General features: G+C 36.5%; 1 protein-coding gene across 4 annotated transcripts in view; it reads right to left on the bottom strand.

The window, feature by feature from the left end:
- SGK3 (serum/glucocorticoid regulated kinase family member 3) overlaps positions 1–26,767 on the bottom strand; it is a 140,269-nt gene that overhangs the window by 28,691 nt on the left and 84,811 nt on the right. For all 4 annotated transcript variants that reach the window (XM_053896605.1, XM_053896604.1, XM_019453199.2 and 1 more), the window contains 3 exons: positions 14,250–14,325; positions 6,247–6,334; positions 1,747–1,796 (listed from right to left, as the gene is read on the bottom strand). In XM_053896605.1, the coding sequence (XP_053752580.1) occupies positions 1,747–1,796; positions 6,247–6,334; positions 14,250–14,325 (214 nt within the window). The remainder of the gene's footprint in view (positions 1–1,746; positions 1,797–6,246; positions 6,335–14,249; positions 14,326–26,767) is intronic.

Below are 26,767 nucleotides of genomic sequence, written 5' to 3'. Positions count from 1 at the left end.
CCTGCTCTTTGGACTATTTTGTTCTTTAGTGATATGTCGATACTGAAATAATTTTTTTAAACAAATAGCAAAAAATCATGCAAATTTTTCAAACATAGTAAATAGGCTAACTGAGGCCGTACCCAAGGCACCACTGTTAACTATTGGTGATGAACCCTAGCTGAAAGCAAGTTTCTGTGCTGCCTGAACAACTCAGTGTATGATGACAGGAAAGCATGCTCAAAACTAAACCTCCCTTCCAGCTACCACTCTATTTCTTTGCTTTCCTTTGCAGTAAAATTCTTCAAGTAAGAGGTTTAAATTCATTGTCTATTTCCACTGTCCTCTCCTGAACTCTTTCCTATCAGGGTTTGTACCCATTACACCACTGAAACAGCTTACAAAGGTTGCCAATGATTTATCAAACCCAATGGTCAATTCTCAACACTTACCTGCTTTACCAGAAACATTAACATAGTTAATTACTCCCCCCTTGACACACTTTCTTCACCTGCTTTTGAGACATCACATTCCCAGTTTTTCTCCTATTTTACTAACTTCTTTTTTTTTTTTTTTTCCTCCTTTACTGGTTCCTCCCTGACCTTACTACAACGCTGACGTCTCTCAAGACCCAATCCTTGGGCCACTTTTTTTTTCTTTTTTTTAACATTTATTTATTGAGAGACAGGGAGAGACAGAGCACGAGCAGGGGAGGGACAGAGAGAGAGAGAGGGAGACACAGAATCTGAAGTAGGCTGCAGGCTCTGAGCTGTCAGCACAGAGCCTGATGTGGGGCTCGAACTCACAAACTGCAAGATCGTGACCTGAGCTGAAGTCGGCCGCTTAACCGACTGAGCCACTCAGGCGCCCCTCTTGCGCCACTTTTTATCTGTCTTTACTCACTCTCTAAGAGGACCAAAAGAGTGAGGGAAGCATAATGTCTTGGGAGAAAAGCTACACTACTTCAGAATTAATCCAATGAAACTGAAGAATAATTACAAGTAAGGATAGAAAAATTATACTCTTTCTCCAAACCATGGCAGGTATCATTAATCTGTCAGGGCATTCCTCAAACTGAGCCAAGAAGGGGCCCTGGAATCCTATGTATTCAGCAATCTAGGCACTGCTAGATTCAACTGCTAGAGTTGATACTCAAAATCAAGATCTAATACTCAAATCTACATTTGCCATTCCTGGTGTTCCTCAAAATGTTTTCCCCATGCTCAAAAAAATATGGCACTGTGGGAGAAACTGGTTAGAACAAGTTCAATAGACTTTACTATGGTAATGTCCATCATGACTCCTCTGGAACAAGCTGGCTGACAACCAGGGTTGCACCAATAAACACTGAGCACCAGTGAGAATATGTGTTAGATCTGCATGGATACTTCTGTCAGAGCCCCTCCAAGTCCCTCCCAGGACGACTTAAGATCCCCTGAGAAATACAGTCTTCTGATTTTACACATACACATACACACACACACACACACACACACACACACCAGAAAAATGACAATGGCAAAACAGCAGAACCAAATTAATAATCTGTGGATTTACAAAATCCTCAGAACTCTGTTACAGCAATGGAAAGCTAGAACAGTAAAATAGATAAGCAAAGCATATGATAGCATTATATTCACCATAACTATGGTTATTGTATTTTATAGGGTTCTAGTTAAACTGATATAATTTATGTATACCTGCACATTCACAAGACAGGTCATCCTAGAATTCAGTTACAGGATTTTTGAAACAAATTAAACTTACTGAGGATTTCCAGATGGTCCCAGGTTGATGTTCTGTGAGGTAGAGTGTAGCTATCAAGATGGGGGAAAAAACAGTAACACTATTAATAACACTTCAAAGATTATCAGTCAATAAAATAATGGTTCTGAAATAAAATGTGTATAACTCTCCCATAGATATTGGATGTATAGCCATGTTAAAGAAAACTGAAGTCCTAATTCTTATTAAATGCATAAACTTATTTAGAAACACACAACCAATATAAACACACATTTTTATGACAAATTGGAAGAGCAGTTGTAAGGAAAAAAATAACACAGGAATGAAGCTCAAAGTTGTCAAATGAATGAAGTAAACTGGGGAAAGCTCCTTGGATGAGGTGGGTGTAGAAACCACAATTTACAAGGGACCATTTTTACATTTAAAAACTGGTTAAAGTGGCTACCTGTGTTTCAAATTTTCAAATAACTGCTCATTAATTTTATGACATGGAAATGATAATATGATGATGATGAAGACTGCAGATGCTGGATCAAATTATAGGAGACAGATTTATTTCTAAAGCAAATACACACAGACAGGAGTTTTTCTTTCTAATTCCACCACTGTGGTCTAACAAAAATTTTAGACAGTCTTTTTTCTTTACAATAATTAACATAAATTTAATCCCTAGTATTAATTTAGAACCAAATCTTTACTTACCTACTATGCCATAAAGCAATTTAACTAAAAAAAGATTCTAGTTCACTAATAATTAGCTAGAAATTTATCCCCAAATCCCATAAAACTAATCTAGTGATCTTGTTAGTGTGAGCACTTTTTATACAGCCAGGTGTAACTGAATTCTGCTTCACATAAATTCCCTTTGAAATTCTTTATACATACAATCACAAAGCTGCAGATATTCCAAATATGCATACTTTTACTAGAGCCTTATTATATGATTATACTTCCATACGTTATAGATACAAAATAAGTCGTAAAAACTTTTCTCTTTAAGATCAGAACTAAAAAATTTTATCTAAGCAATTTATTATTAGTGATATAGATCATATATATTTCCACTTAAATTCATTTGAAAATTATAGAAAATCTCCACAATGCAAACTACTTTTAAAAATAAGGGCAAAGGGGCGCCTGGGTGGCTGAGTCAGTTAAGCATCCAACTCTTGATTTCAGCACAGGTCATGCTCTCACAGTTTGTGAGATCGAGGACACACTGGGCTCTGCACTGACAGTGCGGAGCCTGCTTGGGATTCTCTCTCTTCCTCTCTCTGTCCCTCCGCCACTCACGCACATGCCCTTTCTATCTCAAAATAAATTTTAAAAAAATGAAAAATAAAGGGCAAAATTTCCTAAGCATAATAATACATTTCTTATAAAAATAACAATATTGACACCAGTTTCCTACTTACAAATTTATTTTCTACCAATATCTTTACATGAAAAATTTTCAAGTACTACATTTTCAGTCCCCAGAAGACAGAAATTTAGAGAACCATACAATCTAGCACAAGACCAAAAAAAAAAAAAAAAAATGTGTAAAAAATCTGGTTCATGAAACGAGATCCTATTGTGTCATAATTTTAACATGGAGTAATCTTTTCTGTTTATATATTATAGTGTTTCCGAGAATCTGATAACATAATCCAAACTAAATTACAATTTCAATACACTTATTCTTTGAATGAATGTGCAGAAACTGGATCACTTTTCCATTCAATTAACTTTCTTTATATATTATATAAGTGAGGGAAGAGGAGGCAGTAAGCATGGATTAAACAAGGGCAACTTGCGCCCTGAATTAACACCGATACATAAAAAGATTTCATTACATAGCAATGATTTTCCTAACAGAGCATATTTCCAAAATAATAATGAAAATTATTGGGAAACATAATTAATTTTTTACCTACTATTTTTAAGACCTTTTAAAAAAAAGTTTTATTTATTTATTTTGAGCAAAGGTGCACACATGTGCATGGGGGAGGACAGAGAAAGAGAATCCCAAGCAGGCTCTGAGCTATCAGCAGTACCCTCTTTCAGGAACCCGTGAGATGATGACCTGAGCCAAAATCAAGAGTGGGTTGCTGAACTGTCTGAGGTACCCTACTACCTACTATTTTTAAAGATTACAGTTAATCATTAAACTGAGGATGTGTTATAGTTTATTAACAGCATAATTATCATTAATAATTAATGATAATTAAACAAAAGCATGTTTCTTGGACTCTATTTTTCTCTAAGTAAGGGGAAAGCTCCTGATGTCCTCGAAGATATTTTCTGGCTATTAATTTAGTTATCCACTTAGAAGTCCTTAATAAATAGCTATAGCTGTAAGATAAAGTACACCTTATTCCCTTTTCTGAACAGATTCTTTTTATCTGTATTTTAAAACTGCAAGAGATCCTAGTTCAATTACAGATTTTATGGATGAAAAAAGAGAAAGGAAATAGAATTCAGATCTAAGGTCAAAAGTGGTAGAGACAGGAATCAGAACTCAGGAAGCTCTCTTTATTTGGTTCTTTCTTCAAAGCCAGCTGCCTCCTATAGCAAGGCAAGATATTTTTCAAATAACCTAAACCTACATACTCTCAACGTGATTAGCAAGTAAAACATGGAAAATCAGGATTATATACATTTTCTTTAAGATGTCTTTAATATTTCATTTTTGCATTAAAAATATATATACATGGTTACAAAATATGGAAAACACCAGGAAGATGCTTTTAAAAAATCCATAACCTTATTAACAGATGATTTTGCAAATATTGCAGTAATTTCACATAGTCTTTGTGTAGCTTTGAAAAACTGACTGGAATCGTAAAAAAATTTTTTTTAATGTACAATATATGGGGACAAACATTATTGAATTGGTTTATATTTACATTGATTCTAATTTTTCGTACTAAAATGATTACCTTTGTCTGTTTCTGCGTGAAGGATTATTTCATTTGCGTCAACTCCTAAATGACCTGAATATTTTCATGTTTGATACACACTGCCAAACTGTCAAATTATAGCGGTGCCAGGAAAGCCCAGGCAGGGATGCCTGCTGTGCCTTACCCTTATCAGTCCTTAAGTATTTTATTTACATTTTTGTTAATTTGGTAGAGAGAAAAAAATCTCTATTTTAAAAATTTCACTTGTTGTTGGCACTGAGGTTGAACATTTCCCACATGTCTGTTTACGAACAGTATTTCTTCACGTCCCTTTGCTTTTTATCTACAGGGCTTTAAATATCATTCTTTTCAAAAATCCATCTATATATTTTTACATAAATGTTTTCCCTTCTTAGGCCTTATTACAAATGCTCTCCCAGTTTGTTGTTTCTCTTTTGACAAGTTTCAGATATAAAATTAAAATATCCTTTTATGTTGTCCTGGGATCAACCATGTCACAAATGGAAAACATAAATCAGCTCTCTTAACTTGAAAGCCCTCCAGTGGTATCAGAGAAGTAAAATTACTACTTTACAGTAGTTGCAAAAAAGGAATAGGACTATTTTCCAAATGAAGATTTTAGCTATGGGACAGTAATGCTCTGAGTGATACTATCTTTTAAAACACAGAAACAGAACCATGAAAAAACACAACATTATAAAGACAAAAAATGTACTTTAAGGCAACATCTCTGATTTTCATGTATATATTTAGCAAATATATATAGCTTTCATCAATTTTAATTATAAAGGTATTACTGTGTTTATATTAATAGTTTTCATTATAATTTTAATTGCTAAATAATAATTCTCTGGGTTAAATTACTATAATTTACCTTTCCCACGTAACTTTCTAAAGTAAATGTTGAAAACATCATTATAATAAGCCAGAGCTTATTACATTTATTTATTGGTTATCACAACTGGTTTAAAAAAAATAAGAATACCCTATTCTTTATTTGGAACACATACTGATTATGTGCACGTACCTACATTAATAAAACTTAGTTGATGCCAACTGGCACATGCGTATTGATTGTTCTGCATATAAAAACCCGGCAATGAAGAGGAAGAAGTATTAAATTAACATTCTGATTAAAAAGGCCTTTCCTGCTGGTCAAAATTCAAAACAATAGTTTAAGTATGTTAATGATTATGAAGACATAGAATGATCAAAAATTAAGATGTAAAGTGAAGAGAACAGCATATAAAATTGTATATACTGTATAATTAAAATTAGGTAACTAAAAAATCCCTATATATTAAGAGAAGATTAGTTGGAAAACCACTAAAATGTTAAAAATTACTAGTCTGGTTAGTGATAAATACTTCTTACTATTTTCAAAACTTTCTACTAAATACTACCATGGATTAATTTTTATCATAAAAGTACTCATTTTATAAATTTTATAAGAAATAATAAGAGGTGTACACATTTGTTTTTTTGTATTCTACAGGGTAGAAAATTTACAGTGGATGAGATTACATCATTTTAAGTAAATGTTGCCCTCAAGTTGCCAGTAATTTCATCTTTGGGGAATGGCATTTTTTCTGTTAAAAAATACAATCCCTCTTACTACCTTCTGAGTGCTTCTTTCATCCTCATCTTCGGATGGATCTGACTGATGTTTTGGGCTGTCCATTTGAAGGAATGCTCTGACATCTGGACTAAAAACAAAAATTAACTCTATTATAACTTTAAAAGCATCTCTATAGCTTTTCTCCCTTTTAAAATGAAAATAAAAGTAACTGTAATAGCATTTACAGTATGAATGCCAATACAATCCATCACTACTATTATAAAAGTAACAAGCTGATTAAGTTTTTAAATATAGGGAATCCACCTGAGAAATGATCAAAGATAAAAACAGGCAGTTCATAAAGAAAAACCCCAAATGGTAAGAAAGATGTCTAGCTTAACTAATAATCAAAGAAATCCAAAGTCAAACAACAAATGAGATACCATTTTATGTCCATTAATGGGCAAAGATTAGAATAAGACAGATAATATCAAAAGTTGATAGGGACATAGGGAAAGAGACACCCTCATGCATTGCTAGTAAGAAAGTAAAATGAGGAAACTTTTCTGAAAAGGAATTTGGCAATATTGGTTAAACTGTGTAGGGCCCATAATTTCCAGTTGTAGGAATAAACCACAAGAAAATTCTGTACAGGTTCAGTGAAAGACATGTAACTAGGATACTCACAGCAACTTTCTCTATAGTAATAAATCAGAAGAATAGGCATCCACCAATAGAGAAACTAATAAAGCTATGGTTGACGACCCAGAGAATTCCACTCAAGAGTCAGAAACAAGGAACCATGTAGCACAGTATCATTTTGTATATTTTAAATATTCACAGACATGAAGGAGCACCCAATAAACAAATATCCGAAGACATATAACAAACATATTCAAGTAGGGATCAACAGTAGGGATGAAGAGATGGGTATGAAGATCAAACATGAAGAGAAAAAAAAAGTGGACTAAAATAAAAGGCCTTACTAAGAAACTCAGAAAGATGAAAAATAATTTTTATTTTTTTATTTTTTATTAAAAATTTTTTTTAATGTTTATTATTTTTGAGAAAGGGAAACAGAGCAAGCAGGGAGGGGCAGAGAGAGAGAGGGAGACACAGAATCTGAAGCAGGCTCCAGGCTGTGAGCTGCCAGCACAGAGCCCGATGCAGGGCTTGAACCCATGAACAGTGAGATCATGACCTGAGCTGAAGTCAGCTGCTTAACTGACTGAGCCACCCAGGTGCTCCAAAAAATAATTTTCAAAAAAGTGAGGAGCTGGTGAGAATGTAAATTAGTATAGCCACTATGGATAACAGTTTGGCAGTTCCTAAAAAAGTTAAATGTAGAAATTCCATATATTAAGCAATTCCACTCCTAGCATGTACCCAAGAGAAATAAAAACACATCCATTCAAAAACTCACAAATGTTCATAAGCAGCATTATTCACAATAGCCAGAAAGTAGTAACAACCCAACTGTTCATTAACTGATAAATGAACAAAATGTAGCATATCCATACAAAGGAATATTATTCTTACATACAAAAGAATGAAGTACTGACATATGATATTGCATGGATGAGCCTCAAAAACAGTATGCTGAAAAAACAAAAGACAAAAAAGATCACATATTATATGACCTCATTTATATGCCATGTCCAGAATAAGCAAATTCACAGTGACAGAAAAGTAGATTAGTGGTTGCTAAGGGCTGGGTGAAAGGAGAAATTCAAAAGTACAGCTGACCCTTAAAGAACATGGGGGTTTAGGGGCCCTGATGCCCCATGCACTTGAAAATCCATGTGTAACTTTTGACTCCCCCAAAACTTAATTACTAACAGCCTACTGTTGACCTGAAGCCTTACCAATAACATAAACAGTTGATTAACACTTATTTTGTGTTATGTGTTTTATATAGCGTATTCTTACAATAAAGTATCCTAGAGAAAAAAATGTTAAGAAAATCATAAAGAGAAAATACATTTACAGTACTGTACCAAAAAATAATCCATGCATAAGTGGACCTGCAAAGTTCAAATGAGTATTTTTCAAGGGTCAACTGCAGTCTCTTTCTGGAGTGATGTTAATGTTAGATTAGGCTTGAGACAACAGAATAGGATAGTGGTGATGGTTGCATAACACTGTGACTATATTAAACATCACTAAATTGTATACTTTTGAAAACAGTTAAAAGGGTGGATTATATTTATGTGAATTTTATCTCAATAAAAAAATTAAAAAAAATTTTTAAGGTTTATTTTTGAGAGAGAGAGAGAGCGTGCGTGAGCGGGAGAAGTGGGGGGCGGAGGGAGGGAGGGAGGGAGGGGGGGGAGAGAGAGAGAGAGAGAGAGAGAGAGAGAGAGAGAGAGAGAGAGAGAGAGAGAGAAACAGAACTTGAAGAAAGTTCCAGGCTCTGAGGTGTCAGCACAGAGCCCAACACAGGGCTCAAACTCATGAACTGTGAGATCATGACCTGAGCCAAAGTCAGACACTTAACCAACTGAGCCAGCCAGGGGACCCTCAATAAAAAAAATTTTAAAGGTGAGGGTAAGGATCTTTAATCTTATCACACAGAAGCAACTACTACTAGTATCTTGGTGGTATTTTATTTTAATCTTTTTTTCTGTACCACTAAGACCATCTTCTATTTAAAATATTTTTAATGTTTTTCACATAAAAATTACATCACGAACATTTCCCCGTGTTGTTAAAAAGTCTTTGTAAACAGTCACTTTTGATAGATGTATACTGTTGTACAGTGAGAATGCACTAAATGCTACTCAATGATTCTTTCATTTTAGGATACATAGATGGATACAAAGATTCCAAATTTTTACTATAGAATTTTCACTGCTATAAAGTTGTGATTGATAATCTTTGTGCATTCATGATTTTTAAAAACAAAATTATTTGGTCTGAATTATAAACCATTTTCAAGTTTTAAATATAGTTTGTTAAGCTGATTTCCAGAAAGGCTATACTAATTTATTCTCTCCCAGCAGTGTATGAATATCCTGAAGACTCTCTCCAGCTCTGATTGGCATTAAATATTTCGGTTTATATTATTATCTCTAATAATTTAAAAGTGAAAAACAGTAATTTAAAGAAAAGGTATTAGTAATTAGTGAAATACAAATAAAGCAACAGTAAGATACTACAACCCACTTACCAGAATGGCTAACAATACTAAGTGCTGGTGAGGTGAGCAATGTGATCTTATAAATGGATAGTGGAAATATTATTTGGTACAATCACTCTGGAAAACATGTTTAACATTATCCCCTAAGGTTAAACATATACATAGCATACAACCCAGAAGTTCTACTCCAAGTACATCAGAAATATCTACACATGTTAATGGCAACATTATTCACAATAAAATAAAAACAACTCAAATGTGCATCTGAGCAGTAAAATGGATAAAATGGAGTATATTCATACAATGGGATAATATACAGCAATGGAAATCAACAGATTATAGCTATATGCAACAACATGAATGACTCTCACATGGTTGAAAATAAGCCAGATAGAGGGGTGCCTGGGTAGCTCAGTCAGTTGAGAGTCTGACTTTGGCTCAGATTATGATCTCACAGTTCATGGGTTCGAGCCCCGCACCGGGCTCTGTGCTGACAGCTTGGAGCCTGGAGCGTGCTTCAGATTGTGTCTCCCTTGCTCTCTGCCCCTCCCCTGCTCATTCTCTCTCTCTCTCAAAAATAAACATGAAAATAAGCCAGATAGAGAATATTGTATGATTCCATTTATTATAAAGTACAAAAATGGCACATTAATCTTTCCTGCTAAAAATCAGGAGAACGGTTATCTTTGGGAAGGAACGAAGCAACAGTGGTCGAGGGGAGGCATGTGAGGGGATTCAGGTATGCTAGTAATGTTCTACATTTCTTGGCCTGGGGGCTGGCAACTCAGATGCATTCACCTTCTCGTAGTTCATTAAGCTGCATAATCATGATTTGTGGTCTTTTCTGTACGTGTTACGCTGCAATAAAGCTAAAATAAGGTATTTTTACTCCAACTTGCATTTTAAAAAAAAATTTTTTTTTAATGTTTATTTATTTCTGAGACAGAGAGAGACACAGCATGAGCAGGGGAGGGTCAGAGAGAGAGGCAGACACAGAATCCAAAGCAGGCTCCAGGCTCCGAGCTGTCAGCACAGAGCCCAACACGGGGCTCAAACTCACGGGCTGTGAGAACATGACCTGAGCCGAAGTCGGATGCTTAACCGACTGAGCCACCCAGGTACCCCCCAACTTGCATTTCTTAAATAATACAGAAATGTTCAGTTTCTCTGGTAATCAGCCACTTGCATCTCCTCTTTTATAAATCATTAAAGGGCTCTGTCCATTTCTTTTGGTGTCTTAAGTGTGTTCTGTCTGCACAAGCTCTTTCTAGATGAAGCAGATTTATCTACTGTTCTTTATTATGGGAAACTTTTTCTACATTTTTGGTTTTTAACTTCACTTGTGATTTCTGGGGTTCAAAAGTTTTTATTAAGTCAAATTTGTCATTGTTTTACTTTACATGTATCATGCATTGCCAATATGTTCAGAAAACCCTTTTTTATTCAGAGATCAGAGAAATGTCAACCTGCCTTATTCCAGTTTTTTAAATAATTTTAAAAATAAATTTTAATAAAATTGTTTTAAACATTTTTTTTAATGTTTATTTATTTTTGAAGGAGAGAGAGACAGAGTGAGAGTGGGGGGTGGGGGGTTGGGCAGAGAGAGAGGGAGACACAGAATCTGTAGCAGACTCCAGGCTCTGAGCTGTCAGCACAGAGCCCGACAAGGGACTCGAACCCACAAACTGTGAGATCATGACCTGAGCCGAAGTCGGACGCTCAACTGACTGAGCCACCTGGCTCAGCCAGGCACCCCAATAAAATTGTTTTAACATAAGCAAATAAAGGTACTTTTTTTTCTATTTTTTTTTAAGATTTCACTTTTAAGTAATCTCTACACCCACCATGGGGCTTGAACTCACAAATCCAAGATCAAGAGTCACATGCTCCACTGACTAGGCCAGCCAGGCACCTTATCAAGTAGAAGTACTTTTTTTTTTTCAAGTAGAAGTATTTTTAAAGTGCATTTCCCTAAATGGGAATAAGAGGCACATAGTAAGTGTTCGAAATACACTTGATGATTGGCTTCTCTTCTTGCTCTCTTAAATCTGTACTATTTTATAGTTTGATGTTTAAATGAAAAGTGTGAAAATTAGCAAAGCTTGGTTAACATCAAGATGAGATTCAGAAAATATGAAATGTCATTTTTTTGTTAAAAAGAAAACATCAGTTAAAAATTAAGTTTGAAAAAACTCTTGGTTATTTATTTTTGAGGTACTGGAAATGTCCTCGACCATGAATAGAATGGTGGTAGTTACAGGTTGTATATGTACATATAAATCCACTGGGTTGTATACTTAAGAATTGTGTATTTTATGGTATGTGTATTTCAAATGTATAATTAAAATTAATATAATCAAATTGCTTTTAGTTGAATTTTAATACCAAATATAACATTTTTATAATATTACTTTCCAGATCCAGGATGAATATTTAGAACTTAATATAGAGTGTTAGAAGTTCTGAGTAACACTTCAAAATGTCAGGAGAAATAATATCCATCACCACCATTTATTCTATACTTATTCCATATGAGGCTCTATCAAAGAAGACAAGTTCGACTTCTTAATGTATACATTATATTTAAAACAAGCCACTAATATGCCAATTAGAAGTAATAAGTGCATACAGCAAAAATTAAAGATTAGAGGGATGGATCTAAGCTGAAGACACAGAATTTGTCCTAGGGCAAAGGCATAATGTTTAAAAAATAATTATACAGAGAGCCGAATCACAAAAGGCTCTTTGCTGAGGAAAAGACCAGATGTACAAACCCTGAGTTCAAAGATCCTCCCTAATTTTGTGTTTGTTACTTGCTAGAGGCTCAGGATGGAAAGGCACCTGCTCCTTAATGCACTGGCTAACCCCAGAGCTACCACAGGTGCCACACCTCTCCCTGAGCTTATCCTACCTGTGAGCATTGAGGGAAAATCCAAAGCACTGGGCAGGAGACCTTGGTCAGAGGAGGTCCAGTTCTAGAATTTTACTAATTTAATAAATTAAATTAAGTTAAAAAAAGAGGTCAGAGGACTTGCTCAGAATGGTACAAGCCCTCAATAATTATACTGTGAAGAACTACACAAATGGTAGTCACTTGTTTTAGAACTGCTAAATATACAGTCCTTCAGGCTGTGATTCTGAAAAGACTATTAAAGGGTGTCCTGTTTGCATCACTGTCTATAAGGCAATCTTCATGTCTACACAGATAGGAGAGCTATGGAAAGCTCCCCAGATATTTTACTTTATCCCCTTTACTTCTTCTTAGAACACAATACTTTATATATACAAAACAATGTAAGGGGCACCTGGGTGGCTCAGTCGGTTAAGTGTCCGACTTTGGCTCAGGTCACGATCTCACAGCTTGCGAGTTTGAGCCCCGCATCGGGCTCTGTACTGACAGCTCAGAGCTTGGAGCCTGCTTCAGATTCTGTGTCTCCCCTCTCTCTGTCCCTTCCCCACTTGTGCTCTGTCTCTGTTGTTCTCAAAGATGAATAAATATTAAAAAAAAAATTGTAAAAATAAGATAATGTAGGTAACATATATGTAAATTAAAAATCATAATAAATATAATGAATACCCATGAATTATCAAACTCAACTGAAAACACATCTCAAACCATGGATCTACCTATATGTTCCTATAGAGGAACTTCATAAGGAGCTGCTGACTTCTGACTTCACCAGGAGCTGCTGGCCTACAGAAAGAAGCTTAAACTCATTAACATGAGATGAAATGTAAACACATAAGTATCTTCAATATGTCAGGCTTTTTGCAGATTCTGCCCCCTTTGTCTGGATGCTCTCTCCCTACCTTTTCCTGAACAACTGCACATCCTTTAAATTCCAGGAAGCCTTGCTTGACCTCCTCTGAAGAAAAGCTGGCCACATTTTTTTCTCCATTATCTTCCAGCACTTCTATCATAAAACTTATCTACCTTTAATTGCTGATTTACATGTCTGTTTCTCCCACTAGACTAGCCTGTGCCTTTGGAAAGTTCTCCTTATATACCAATGCATACAGCAGGTACTTCCATAAATGCTTTTTAAAAAAAGGTTTTATCTAGGGGCTCCTGGGTGGCTCAGTCAGTTAAGCATCTGACTTCAGCTCAGGTCATGATCTCGTGGTCCGTGAGTTCGAGCTCTGTGTCAGGCTCTGTGCTGACAGCTCAGAGCCTGGAGCCTGCTTCGGATTCTGTGTCTCCTTCTCTCTCTGTCCCTCCCCTGCTCATACTCTGTCTCTTTCTCTCAAAAATGAATAAATGTTAAAAAAAAATTTAAAAAAAAGGTTTTATCTGAATTCCAGTTAGTTAACATTACAGTGTAATATTAGTTTCAGGTATACAGTATAGTGATTTAACAAATCCTTTTTGAATGCAAGTATAAATATAACATGAATAAATATAGTTAGAAAAGTGTCTTAACTATGGGCTATGCAAATTTCTTTTAAGTTTAATCTACAAAACTAATACAAGTACAAAAGGAAGAAAGAAGATAACCAGGGCCTTGAGTTGATGGGAGGAAAAGGAGTTTTAAGAATACCAGGGAGGGGCGCCTGGGTGGCTCAGTGGGTTAAGCGGCCGACTTCAGCTCAGGTCATGATCTCGCAGTCCGTGGGTTCGAGCCCCGCGTCGGGCTCTGTGCTGACAGCTCAGAGCCTGGAGCCTGTTTCAGATTCTGTGTCTCCCTCTCTCTGACCCTCCCCTGTTCATGCTCTGTCTCTCTCTGTCTCAAAAAGAAATAAACGTTAAAAAAAAAAAATTTTTTTAATAAAAAAAAAAGAATACCAGGGAAAAACAGCTTGATAATTTTACAAACATATACAGCACAGTAACATTCCACAGAACGTATAAAGTCTAGATCAGTAGCTTATTCATTATTCTTAGGTTTGGTTTCAGCGCCTCTTTAAAACAATAAAAATTACTTACTGGTTGTAAAGTTCTGGATATCTAACTAAGTTCTGAATGAATTCATTCAGTCCTGCTCTTCTTTGTTTAATAAAATCTGTTAAGAGAGACAAACTATTAGGATTATTTAACATCAGATTATGTAATTATCATCAATACAGTTATATAAGAATAGACAAGCACAAGACAGTGAATTCTGATTGAGAAGCTATTTAATTCATGTTTCCTGATCTACAATAAGAAATACTTAGAAATATATATATATTTTTAAGTCTATAAATACAATGATTATAAAATTAAAATCAAGCAGAAAACATATCTCCCAAAAGAAAACTCTCCAAAGAAATGCCTATTTTAGGTTCTAAATAGACTCATTACAAAACTTGGAGAGGTAGGGGTGCCTGGGTGGCTCAGTCAGTTATTGGTCCACCTTTGGCTCAGGTCATGATCTCATAGCTCGTGAGTTCAAGCCCCTCATCAGGCTCTGTGCTGACAGCTCAGAGCCTGGAGCCTGCTTTGGCTTCTGTGTATCTGTTTCTCTCATGCCCCACTCATGCTCTGTCTCTCTGTCTCTCTCTCTCAAAATAAACAAACATTAAAAACAAATATTAAACAAAATAAAACATGGAAAGGTGGTTTGCTTTGTCCAATTCCTCAAGTACTACCAGGCAATGAATAAAAATTAACACTATGACACTGGTGACTGAAAAATCCTACTAATTAAGATAAAAAAACCAAGAATTACTGATAGTCCTTGTAACTGGGGAATGGTGATGAACTGGTTGAGTATCACCAAAATTTGCCTGCTAAAAAACTGCTGCTAAACATCCCCTGAAAGATACAATGGAACACTCCTAAAGAACAACTGTCCAGCAGTTTCAGAAGTGTCTGTACTATTGATAATTAAGGACCATGCAAGAGTAGTTTTAGCAATAAAGGTTAAGCACAAAAGTTTCTTGGAAATAGAAAACTTAATTCAAATATCTTGCTTCTGCTACTTACTAGCTAACTGACCCTGAACCGAAGACTTAAATCCTTACTTGTAAAATGAGGATAACATTTATACCTAGTAATTCTGTTATAGGATTGGAACGCATAAGTTTACAGTAGGATGCCTGGAAGAGATAGCACAATCTTTAACCACTTTCATTGTTTTGTTATTTGTTGTTGTGGGGTTAAAAATCCATCATCCTAAATCCTGATTCTTAAGAGATATACTCTAAAAATGGAAAAATAGCACACTTGGTGAATGTCTCAATAAAATCTGGAAACAATATTCAACTTAAAAATGAGTTTTGGTTCAATACAATTATTTTTACTCAATAAAGCTTTTAATGTATAGCGTTTTGACACCAAAATTATAGGTTGTTTCTAGTCACGTACGTTTATTTCCATTTCTTAAATGTAAGGTATGGCTATAAAAGAACAAATAGAAATTAGATCTGGTCTCTTAGATCAGATGCACTTAGTATTTTTTTCTTGTTCGACTGTGAATTTCTTGAAGAATTTCAGGAACATATCTTTAAAAAAAATTTTTTTTAATGTTTTTATTTATTTTTCAAGAGAAAGAGTGACAGAGTGTGAGCAGGGGAAGGACAGAGAGAGAGGGGAAGACAGAATCTGAAGCAGGCTACAGGCTCTGAGCTGTCAGCACAGAGCCCAATGCGGGGCTCGAACCCATGAACCGTGAGATCATGACCTGAGCCCAAGGCGGACACTCAACCGACTGAGCCACCCAGGCACCCCCTCAGGAAAGTATCTTATAAAACTCTTCCAAGGGCATTCTTTGTTATCACAAGACAGAAAGCATATGCAAGGCTTACATTAGAAACTATACTTGAAACAGTTATTTTTCAGGAACTGAGCTTAGTAAGTTAACATAAGGGAGAAAACTAAAATGAATGACTACATTTGAAACATTTAGAGAAAACCTAATGATTATAGGGAAACAGCTTAAATTGTTCTACGGAGACTTACTAAAAGTACATTTTATACTGGGAGACCAACTGTAATTTTCCTTCCTTTGTGAACTAATAAGGAAGTTCACAAAGTGCTACTAAGTGCTTTCCACTTCCATTACTGATTTTAAAGTTTTAAAGGCCCTATAGAAAGCCTGACATAAGAAAACAAAGAAGTCAATAAATGGAAAAAGAGGCCTACAGTGGTCAGAGTTTAGGGGAAATTCCACACTTAATTTTTAGATCAACATTAAGCATGCAAATATCTGAAAAAATTCCAGGTAAAACTGAAATGGCTAACAAGCTCATTACTGGATAAATTCCAAAAGTTTACATAAAGCTGACATATTATCTTTAAGAATTATAGTTGGAAAGAGATATTTTTAAAAATCTCTCTAAGAACTTATATGAATGTATCTGTTGTCATTCAAGAAGTTTCAGTTAGAGACTGAAAAGAACTCAAAGTTTAGACAAAATGAAAGCTTCAGTCTCCACAGTAAGTATGAAACTGACCTATACCGATTTCTCTGTCATTTCACTGCTTCAAGAAAATGAACCAAGAGGACCCAATTTCCAATACTGTAGGATAGGGTAAAAACATCATCAAACTCTTGACTTGGGAAACCTAGAGTTTTAGTGCTAATACTGCTACTGGTGGCCACAGTGACCTATTTTCATCATCAAAGGAGTTTTAGAGCCCATGGGGACCATGGAGATTTTTTTTTTTTTTTTTTTTTTTTTTTTTAATTTTTTTTTTTTTTCAACATTTTTTATTTATTTTTGGGACAGAGAGAGACAGAGCATGAACGGGGGAGGGGCAGAGAGAGAGGGAGACACAGACTCGGAAACAGGCTCCAGGCTCCGAGCCATCAGCCCAGAGCCCGACGCGGGGCTCGAACTCACGGACCGCGAGATCGTGACCTGGCTGAAGTCGGACGCTTAACCGACTGCGCCACCCAGGCACCCCCCATGGAGATTCTTTAGTCTTAACCCACACCTTTCAGATTAGGAAACAAAGTTAAGATTTTTGTAATGTTCCAAACAAGTAATTTTTCGTTTTAAGAGAACATGAACATAAAAGATTGTGAATTTTGTTTCTAAAGGTACCAGGCATAAACCAGACAATAGAGTGAAGTGAAAGAGAACAAACCAGATGAATGTAATTCTATCATTTATTAGCTGTGTGGCTGGGGACAGTGTCTTAACCTTGCTAACTCTCTATTTTCCTCATGCATGAAATAGAGGTAAAAGAGCTACTTTACAGGAAGGAACTCAAATAATAGCACAGTTATTATCATTACTATTGCTACTACTATTACATTATTGTATTATTATTATAAATAGTTATTATACTATTTATACTATTATTATAACAATAGCAGCATTTTAAAAAACAGCCTGCCACAGTTAAACAACACTGGAGTTAGAGTCTAAGATGTAACTGAGTCTCAGACACCATTGCCTGTTTTTATAATCACAAACTCCTCCCTTCTGTAGTCTGTCAAGCAGGGGATAGAATTAGATGATCTGTAAGCTCTCTTTCTAGCTATAACATTTTGTGATTTGAAATAGAAGTCATCCAGAAAAGAAGGAAAAAAAAGAGAAAGACTGGCTAATGAAATTAACGTACCTAATTCAGAATCCTCAACTATTTGAAAATTTAAGTTCTGTGAGAGATATTTAAAATCTTTAACCTAGTACTAGGCAGACTTTCCAGAACAAGTGACTAGTTGAAAATGGCACACATGCGTTCCATTTGTTTTCACCAATGGCATGCATGTATTCATTTGTTCACCAATCACCTATTATACATTTTGTACTGTACAAGGCACCAGAAATTTATAAAAATGTTTAACTAAGTCATGGTATCTATCCTCAAGGATAGAAGGAAGACAAATTTAGTGGAAGACAAATTTAAACAAATCACTACAATTGGGCATACCAAGGTTAAGCATCCAACTTTGCCTCAGGTCACGATCTCAGTTTGTGAGTTCAAGCCCCACCAAGGGAACGGAGATTTCAAAAGCTGCTATGATAGCAGAAAAGAGGCTCCCAACCCTACCTAGAGACTAGCGTTTAAGAAAAATTTCAATCTCCCTCGCCCATCCCCCAGCCAAAATCCCAAAGGGAACCAGTTCCTGCCAGGGAACTTGCTTGCACCACGCAAACACCCAACGCTGTGCTTCTGCGGATCCATCCCTCCGGCGGGTCTGACTCCCGCCCGGTGCCGCAGGGCCCCTCCCGAAGCGGATCTCCGAAGGAAAAGCGAGCTGAGCCTGCCCCTCCCGCCCCTGTGCACCTTGCCGATCCACCCCAGCTAATACGCCAGATCCCCAGCACCACAAGCCTGGCAGTGTGCAAGTAGCCCAGACGGGCCACGCCACCCCACAGTGAATCCCGCCCCTAGGAGAGGGGAAGAGAAGGCACACACCAGTCTGACTGTGGCCCCAGCGGTGGGCTGGGGGCAGACATCAGGTCGGACTGCGGCCCCACCCACCAACTCCAGTTATTCAAGACACACAGGGGAAGTGCCCCACAGTCCCGCACCACTCCAGGGACTATCCAAAGTGACGAAACGGAAGAATTCCCCTCAGAAAAACGTCCAGAAAATAACAACAGCTAACGAACTGATCAAAAATGATTTTAACAATATAACAGAAAGTGAATTTAGAATAATAGTCATAAAATTAATTGCTGGGCTTGAAAACAGTATAGAGGACAGCAGAGAATCTCTTGCTACAGAGATCAAGGGACTAAGGAACATCCAGGAGGAGCTAAAAAATGCTATCAATGAACTGCAAAATAAAATGGAGACCACTACGGCTCGGATTGAAGAGGCAGAGGAGAGAATAGGTGAACTAGAAGATAAAATTATGGAAAAAGAAGAAGCTGAGATAAGAGAGATAAAAAAACCCAGAATAGGAGGGGAAAATTAGAGAACTAAGCGATGCACTAAAGAGAAATAATCTACGCATAATTGGCATCCCAGAGGAGGAAGAGACAGGGAAAGGTGCTGAAGATGTCCTTGAAGAAATAATAGCTGAGAACTTCCCTGATCTGGGGAAGGAAAAAGGCACTGAAATCCAAGAGGCACAGAGAACTCCCTTCAGACTTATGTCTTGAATCGATCTTCTGCACGACGTATCATAGTGAAACTGGCAAAATACAAGGATAAAGAGAAAATTCTGAAAGCAGCTAGGGTTAAACGTGCTCTAACATATAAAGGGAGACCTATAAGACTCGTGACCGATCTCTCTACTGAAACTTGGCAGGCCACAAAGGAATGGCAGGACATCTTCAATGTGATGAACAGAAAAAATATGCAGCCGAGAATCCTTTATCCAGCAAGTCTGTCATTTAGAATAGAAGGAGAGGGGCGCCTGGGTGGCGCAGTCGGTTAAGCGGCCGACTTCAGCCAGGTCACGATCTCGCGGTCCGTGAGTTCGAGCCCCGCGTCAGGCTCTGGGCGGATGGCTCGGAGCCTGGAGCCTGTTTCCGATTCTGTGTCTCCCTCTCTCTCTGCCCCTCCCCCGTTCATGCTCTGTATCTCTCTGTCCCAAAAATTAAAAAAAAAAAAAAAAAAAAAAGTTGAAGAAAAAAAAATAGAATAGAAGGAGAGATAAAGGTCTTCCCAAACAAACAAAAACTGAAGGAATTCATCACCACTAAACCAGCCCTACAAGAGATCCTAAGGGGGATCCTGTGAGACAAAGTACCAGAGACATCGCTACAAGCATGAAACCTACAGACATCACAATGACTCTAAACCCCTATCTTTCTATAATAACACTAAATGTAAATGGACTAAATGCACCAACCAAAAGACATAGGGTATCAGAATGGATAAAAACACAAGACCCATCTATTTGCTGGGTCTACAAGAGACTCATTTTAGACCCGAGGACACCTTCAGATTGAGAGTGAGGGGATGGAGAACTATTTATCATGTCACTGGAAGTCAAAAGAAAGCTGGAGTAGCCATACTTATATCAGACAAACTAGACTTTAAATTAAAGGCTGTAACAAGAGATGAAGAAGGGCATTATATAATAATCACAGGGTCTATCCATCAGGAAGAGCTAACAATTATAAATGTCTATGCGCCGAATACAGGAGCCCCCAAATATGTAAAACAATTACTCACAAACATAAGCAACCTTATTGATAACAATGTGGTAATTGCAGGGGACTTTAACATTCCACTTACAGAAATGGATAGATCATCTAGACACACGGTCAATAAAGAAACAAGGGCCCTGAATGATACATTGGATCAGATGGACTTGACAGATATATTTAGAACTCTGCATCCCAAAGCAACAGAATATACTTTTTTCTCAAGTGCACATGGAACATTCTCCAAGAGGGATCACATACTGGGTCACAAAACAGCCCTTCATAAGTATACAAGAATTGAAATCATACCATGCATACTTTCAGACCACAATGCGATGAAGCTTGAAATCAACCACAGGAAAAAGCCTGGAAAACCTCCAAAAGCATGGAGGTTAAAGAACACCCTACTAAAGAATGAATGGGTCAACCAGGCAATTAGAGAAGAAATCAAAAAATATATGGAAACAAATGAAAATGAAAATACAACAATCCAAACGCTTTGGGATACAGCAAAGGCAGTCCTGAGAGGAAAATACATTGCAATCCAGGCCTATCTCAAGAAACAAGAAAAATCCCAAATACAAAATCTAACAGCACACCTAAAGGAAATAGAAGCAGAACAGCAAAGACAGCCTAAATCCAGCAGAAGAGAAATAATAAATACCAGAGCGGAAATAAATATAGAATCTAAAAAAACTGTAGAGCAGATCAACGAAACCAAGAGTTGTTTTCTGAAAAAATAAACAAAATTGATAAACCTCTAGCCAGGCTTCTCAAAAAGAAAAGGGAGATGACCCAAATAGATAAAATCATGAATGAAAATGGAATGATTACAACCAATCCCTCAGAGATACAAGCAATTATCAGGGAATACTATGAAAAATTATATGCCAACAAACTGGACAACCTGGAAGAAATGGACAAATTCCTAAACACCCACACGCTTCCAAAACTCAATCAGGAGGAAATAGAAAGCTTGAACAGACCCATAACCAGTGAAGAAATTGAATCAGTCATCAAAAATCTCCCAACAAATAAGAGTCCAGGACCAGATGGCTTCCCAGGGGAGTTCTACCAGACGTTTAAAGCAGAGATAACACCTATCCTTCTCAAGCTATTCCAAGAAATAGAAAGGGAAGGAAAACTTCCAGACTCATTCTATGAAGCCAGTATTACTTTGATTCCTAAACCAGACAGAGACCCAGTAAAAAAAGAGAACTACAGGCCAATATCCCTGATGAATATGGATGCAAAAATTCTCAGTAAGATACTAGCAAATCGAATTCAACAGCATATAAAAAGAATTATTCACCATGATCAAGTGGGATTCATTCCTGGGCTTCAGGGCTGGTTCAACATTCGCAAATCAATCTATGTGATACATCACATTAATAAAAGAAAAGATAAGAACCATATGATCCTGTCAATCAATGCAGAAAAGGCCTTTGACAAAATTCAGCACCCTTTCTTAATAAAAACCCTCGAAAAAGTCGGGATAGACAGAACATACCTAAATATCATAAAAGCCATTTATGAAAAGCCCACAGCTAACATCATCCTCAATGGGGAAAAACTGAGAGCTTTTTCCCTGAGATCAGGAACATGACAGGGATGTCCACTCTCACCGCTGTTGTTTAACATAGTGTTGGAAGTGCTAGCATCAGCAATCAGACAACAAAAGGGAATCAAAGGCATCAAAATTGGCAAAGATGAAGTCAAGCTTTCACTTTTTACAATGACATGATATTATACATGGAAAATCCGATAGACTCCACCAAAAGTCTGCCAGAACTGATACATGAATTCAGCAAAGTTGCAGGATACAAAATCAATGTACAGAAATCAGTTGCATTCTTATACACTAATAATGAAGCAACGGAAAGGCAAATAAAGAAACTGATCCCATTCACAAATGCACCAAGAAAAATTTTATAAGACACTGGTATCTACATCAAGTTTTATAAAGAACTAGCTGGGTATGACATCTAGGCCTCACCAGAACTCACAGACTAGAATAATAATGGGGAGTTGTCTTTTTATCTTGTATGAACCTATTTCTCTTAAATTAGTAAAAGTTAAAAGAAATAAAAATGGTTTCTTTTAACTTTTTTTTTTGAGAGAGAGGGAGAGCAAGCGAGCGGGGGAGGGGCAGAGAGAGAGGGAGAGAATCCCAAGCTGACTCTGTACTGTCAGTGTGGAGCCCAATGTGGGGCTCAACACCACAAACTGTGAGATCATGACCTGAACTGAAATCAAGAGTCGGATGCTTCACTGGGCCACCCAGCCACCCCAAAGCAGTTTCTATGTAAGCCACTGAAGGGTCATGCTTTTAAAAAAATTTAGCCCTCTTTAGCCCTTAACACAGTGTAATAAGAGTTACTTAATTGATGTTTTTGTGAACAAATAACTAAACAATTATATATTCTAACATTCGTAGTTTCTAAAATTCATATGCTCTGTTTCTTACTTGATTCACACTGATTTTAATTACCTTGTACTTTTTTTTAAAATAATTAAGATAAAATAAACTTTTTTTTTTTTTAAACTTCAAAAAAACCCAGTACGTAGTTTATATATTGACCTTAGGGTCCTATTGGCAAAAGGCTTGATATTAAACCATTCAAAATATAAAGAGTATAGCTATCTCTCTGCACTCTACGGAAAGATCCTTAAATTGAAAATGAAATTTTAACTTTGAAAAGTATAGGCAGAAATAACCCTTAAAATCTACCTTCAAATATGTAAAACTTATTTTATAGACGTTGGCAACCACCAGAATAAAGAAGTGAAAAAAAAAGAACATGGAGACATGCTCTTAAGCTACACACAAAAGAACTCAAGAGAGATATATGGAAAAGCTCTGCACAATGGCTGTCAAGCATGAAGTAAGTTAACAGGGCAAATTCTTTCTTCGTGCTCTAACTGTTCCATCTTTGGCCAATGAAAGCCCCATCAATTGAGCTCCTGCATCCTTTTGATAAAATCTTAGTAATCTTGTATGGCTTCATTGCTTTTTAGGCAAGATGTCCTAGGGCCATCTTATACATTTCTTGCCCCAGATCTAGAATCACTGTTTTCCCATGGAACTCTGGTTGCTTTAAGGGGGAAATGGTATTTGGAGATTACAACCTGGACGCTAGGAATGTTCACTGCTATTTGTTACTGTTTTAGGCATTTCCAGAGGTGAGAGCTAGGAAATATGTGTTGTTTTAGAAAAAAATAAATCATGGGATGCCTGCGTGGTTCAGTGGGTTAAGCATCCCACTTTGGCTCAGGTCATGATCTCACAGTGTATGAGTTTGAGCCCACATCCGGCTCTGTGCTGACAACTCAGAACCTGGAGCCTGCTTTGGATTCTGTGTCTGCCTCTCTCTCTGTCCCTCCCCTGCTGACACTGTCTCTCTCTCTCTCTCTCTCAAAAATAAACATTAAAAAAAATGAAAAAAAAAATCATGAATTCAAACTGTATTTCCAAATTAAGTTAAAAATTGTAAGATTTTTATTTAAAATCTGTTTTTCTTTCTTCTTGTTTAAAACTTTGGTTCCCATGAGAGTAACAGAATTACCAAATAACAATTCCATATTATAACAATAAGATTGTTGGATGCAGTGTAAAATTTTCTGTACATCCTTTTTTGTTTAGCATACATCCCAGGAGGACTATTCAGTAAAAATTCTGTTTTGAAGTCATTTAAGATAATTATTGTCCATGTGTTTCCACTACCAATCAAAATAGAGTTAGATTTTTTCCTTCAGTTTGTTAGAGATCGCTTTATTATTGTATTTTATTTTTGTTCTTAAATATATTTAAAATATGCACATCATTCCAAAGTCAAAGCTATAAACAAGACTTATTCAGGAACATCTAACTTCTATCCCATTTGCCTCCCACTGGCCTCTTCCTACTCCTTAAAGTCACTAGTTTTTAGTTTTTCAGTTTATTCTTCCATTATTTCTATACCTTTTCCAATACAAAAAAGATATATTATACATATCTGTACTTTGTCTTTTCCACTGAAAAATGTATTTTGGAGATCACTCTACTATAATGCACAAAGGGCTTGCTCATTCTTTTTTAAAGCTGCATCATATTCCAAGGTTGGAAGGATATTTCAGTTGTTTCCAGTTTTTGCTATTAAGAATAATGCCACAATAAACAGTCTTACATACACATCATTTCATATGCAGTTTATCTTTGGAACAGATTCCTAGATATGTGATTTCCTGGTCACATTGAAATACATATATAGTTTTGCTAAATACTACCCAATTCCCTTCTATATGGATTGTACCACTTATCATTCCCACCAACAAAATATGCCTGTTTCCCCAAAGCCTAATCAAATGAGCATCTTGTCACTCTGTGATTGTTTGAGTATGGCTTAGATTTGATCTCCCCAATAAAAAGCTTTCCAGATCTCTGTGACATATGGTCCATTACGCTGTTGCCAAGTCATATACAATATGCTCTGGATCGATTTCAAATTGTTCTTCAATAAAAACCTATTTTTTTAGTATCAAATTAATCTACCAGAACATAAATACTACAGGGCATTCTATCTGGGATTTTGCCCTAAAGAAGGAAGTTGCAGGTTTTTATCTCTTTGTCTTCTTCCTGTGATAAAATGAAACGATTCTATCATTAGGATTCAACTAAGGGCTCTCCAGAACTCCAGCCTGAGTTCAAGTCTCCATTCAGCAACACATAGTTGGATTCCTCAGATGTCCTTCTGCCACTTCAAATTAATTAATTCTCTCATTCACCCAGTCCTGACACCTCAGTTATCTCTCATTCTCTTCTCTAGATCTCCTTTACTTAAGCAATCACCAAGATTTCTTACAGATCTTTCCTTAAAAGAATTCCTACATATGAACTCATTTGTTAGCCCATTTCCACCCTAGTCCTGGTTCTAATTATTTAACGTGAGGACTACTGGAATATTTGCTTACCCAGTTTCCCATTGTCCATCCTGTCTCTTCTCTCTGCTGTGCCTACTGTATATTACACACAGTCGGTTTCACGTTGGGTTTCATATTCACCTCACCCAAATAACTCTAAGACCCACATGTTGCCCATGATGATGGTTTTCAACCTGTGCTCCACAGATATACTTTACTGCTGGACCAACAAAGCAGCCTCATTTTTATTTGTTCTACACATAACATTTTCTGTGGAAGATTTCCTTGGGACATAAGTGTTCTGCAGCTAAAAGCAAAATTAGTATAAAGGCACTGGCCTATACAATCAATTCTACAGAAAGTACTATCTGGTTTTGTTGTGGTGACTCAATCTTCTCTTGCTTTCTCTCTTTTTCCTTTTTATTTGCTTCTCTTTATTAATGAATTTATGTATTTAAGTAATATTTACTAAAAACCTAAGATCTACCAGGCACTATAAATCAATAAAAAAGACAAAGTACCAATGTTCATAAAATCTACAGCTAGACAAGACACACTGGCAATGACAATAAAGTGCGCTAAATTCTCCCAAGAGAAAAAAATTCTACCTACGATATGGAAAGTGAGCAGCCTCTCCAATCCTAAGGTTCATAAAGTATAAAATAATTAAGAGCATCCAGTTGAGAGGGAGAAACAGCCACAGGGAAAAACCTAAGTTTAATTAAAGCAAAAGTATAAAAGAAATATGAAAAAGATGGAAGATAAAAAGAAGTTTGTTAATCGTGGACAGAATTCCACAGGGCACAGTGAAAAGGTTTGAGAGGGCAAGAAATGATATAAGGCTAAGTTGCAGACAGGAGGCACAGTTAGGATATCCTAAGTGACGTGAGAGCTTATATTTTGAGTAGTGAGCCAAGAAAGCACACATGTAAGGAATCAAAGGTGTAATGGGTTACAAGGTTATAAGTGAATTAGTTACAGAGGTAAGACAGATGAGGATGGACTGCACTCTAGCTTGTCAGGATTCACCTGTGGCACAGTTGGCTTTTCTAATCTGCATAAGGAGATTATCTGGCAGATAAAGAACCTTCCTTCTGTCTCTCTGTATGTAGCCATTTGTGACTGGATTGATATTACGGATTCCAGTGAAAAAAGTTCCAGGCTTGAGGCTTGAGACACATAGCTCCAGACTCCTGAGATCTATGTGTCATTAAGCTCCCTAAGAGTAAATAATAGGACATTATCTTAGTATCCCATTCAGAGGCCTGCAAGGTGCTGTGTACAGACTATATATTTAATAAATGTTTCTGGATGTAACAAAGAATGTCCTTCATGGTTAGAAAAGTACCCAAATTATCCTTAATGACCAATAAATTTACCTGAAGCCAGACTGCTTGAATTAACTTTTAAATGAGACACTTAATACCTGTGACTCTGGGCAAATTAATTAATCTAAACGTACCTGGGTTTCCTTATCTATAGAAGAGCGATGATGAGAATAAGAACACCTGCCTCAAAGGATTTTTGTGACCACTGAATCAATTAAAGCATGTTAAGTGTTTAAAA

Source organism: Panthera pardus, unplaced genomic scaffold, assembly GCF_024362965.1.
Source record: "Panthera pardus isolate Hobbes unplaced genomic scaffold, ASM2436296v1 HiC_scaffold_7, whole genome shotgun sequence".
NCBI lineage: Eukaryota > Metazoa > Chordata > Mammalia > Carnivora > Felidae > Panthera > Panthera pardus.
The sequence above is the reverse complement of the archived record's forward strand: the minus strand, read 5'-3'. Positions and strand labels throughout refer to the sequence as shown.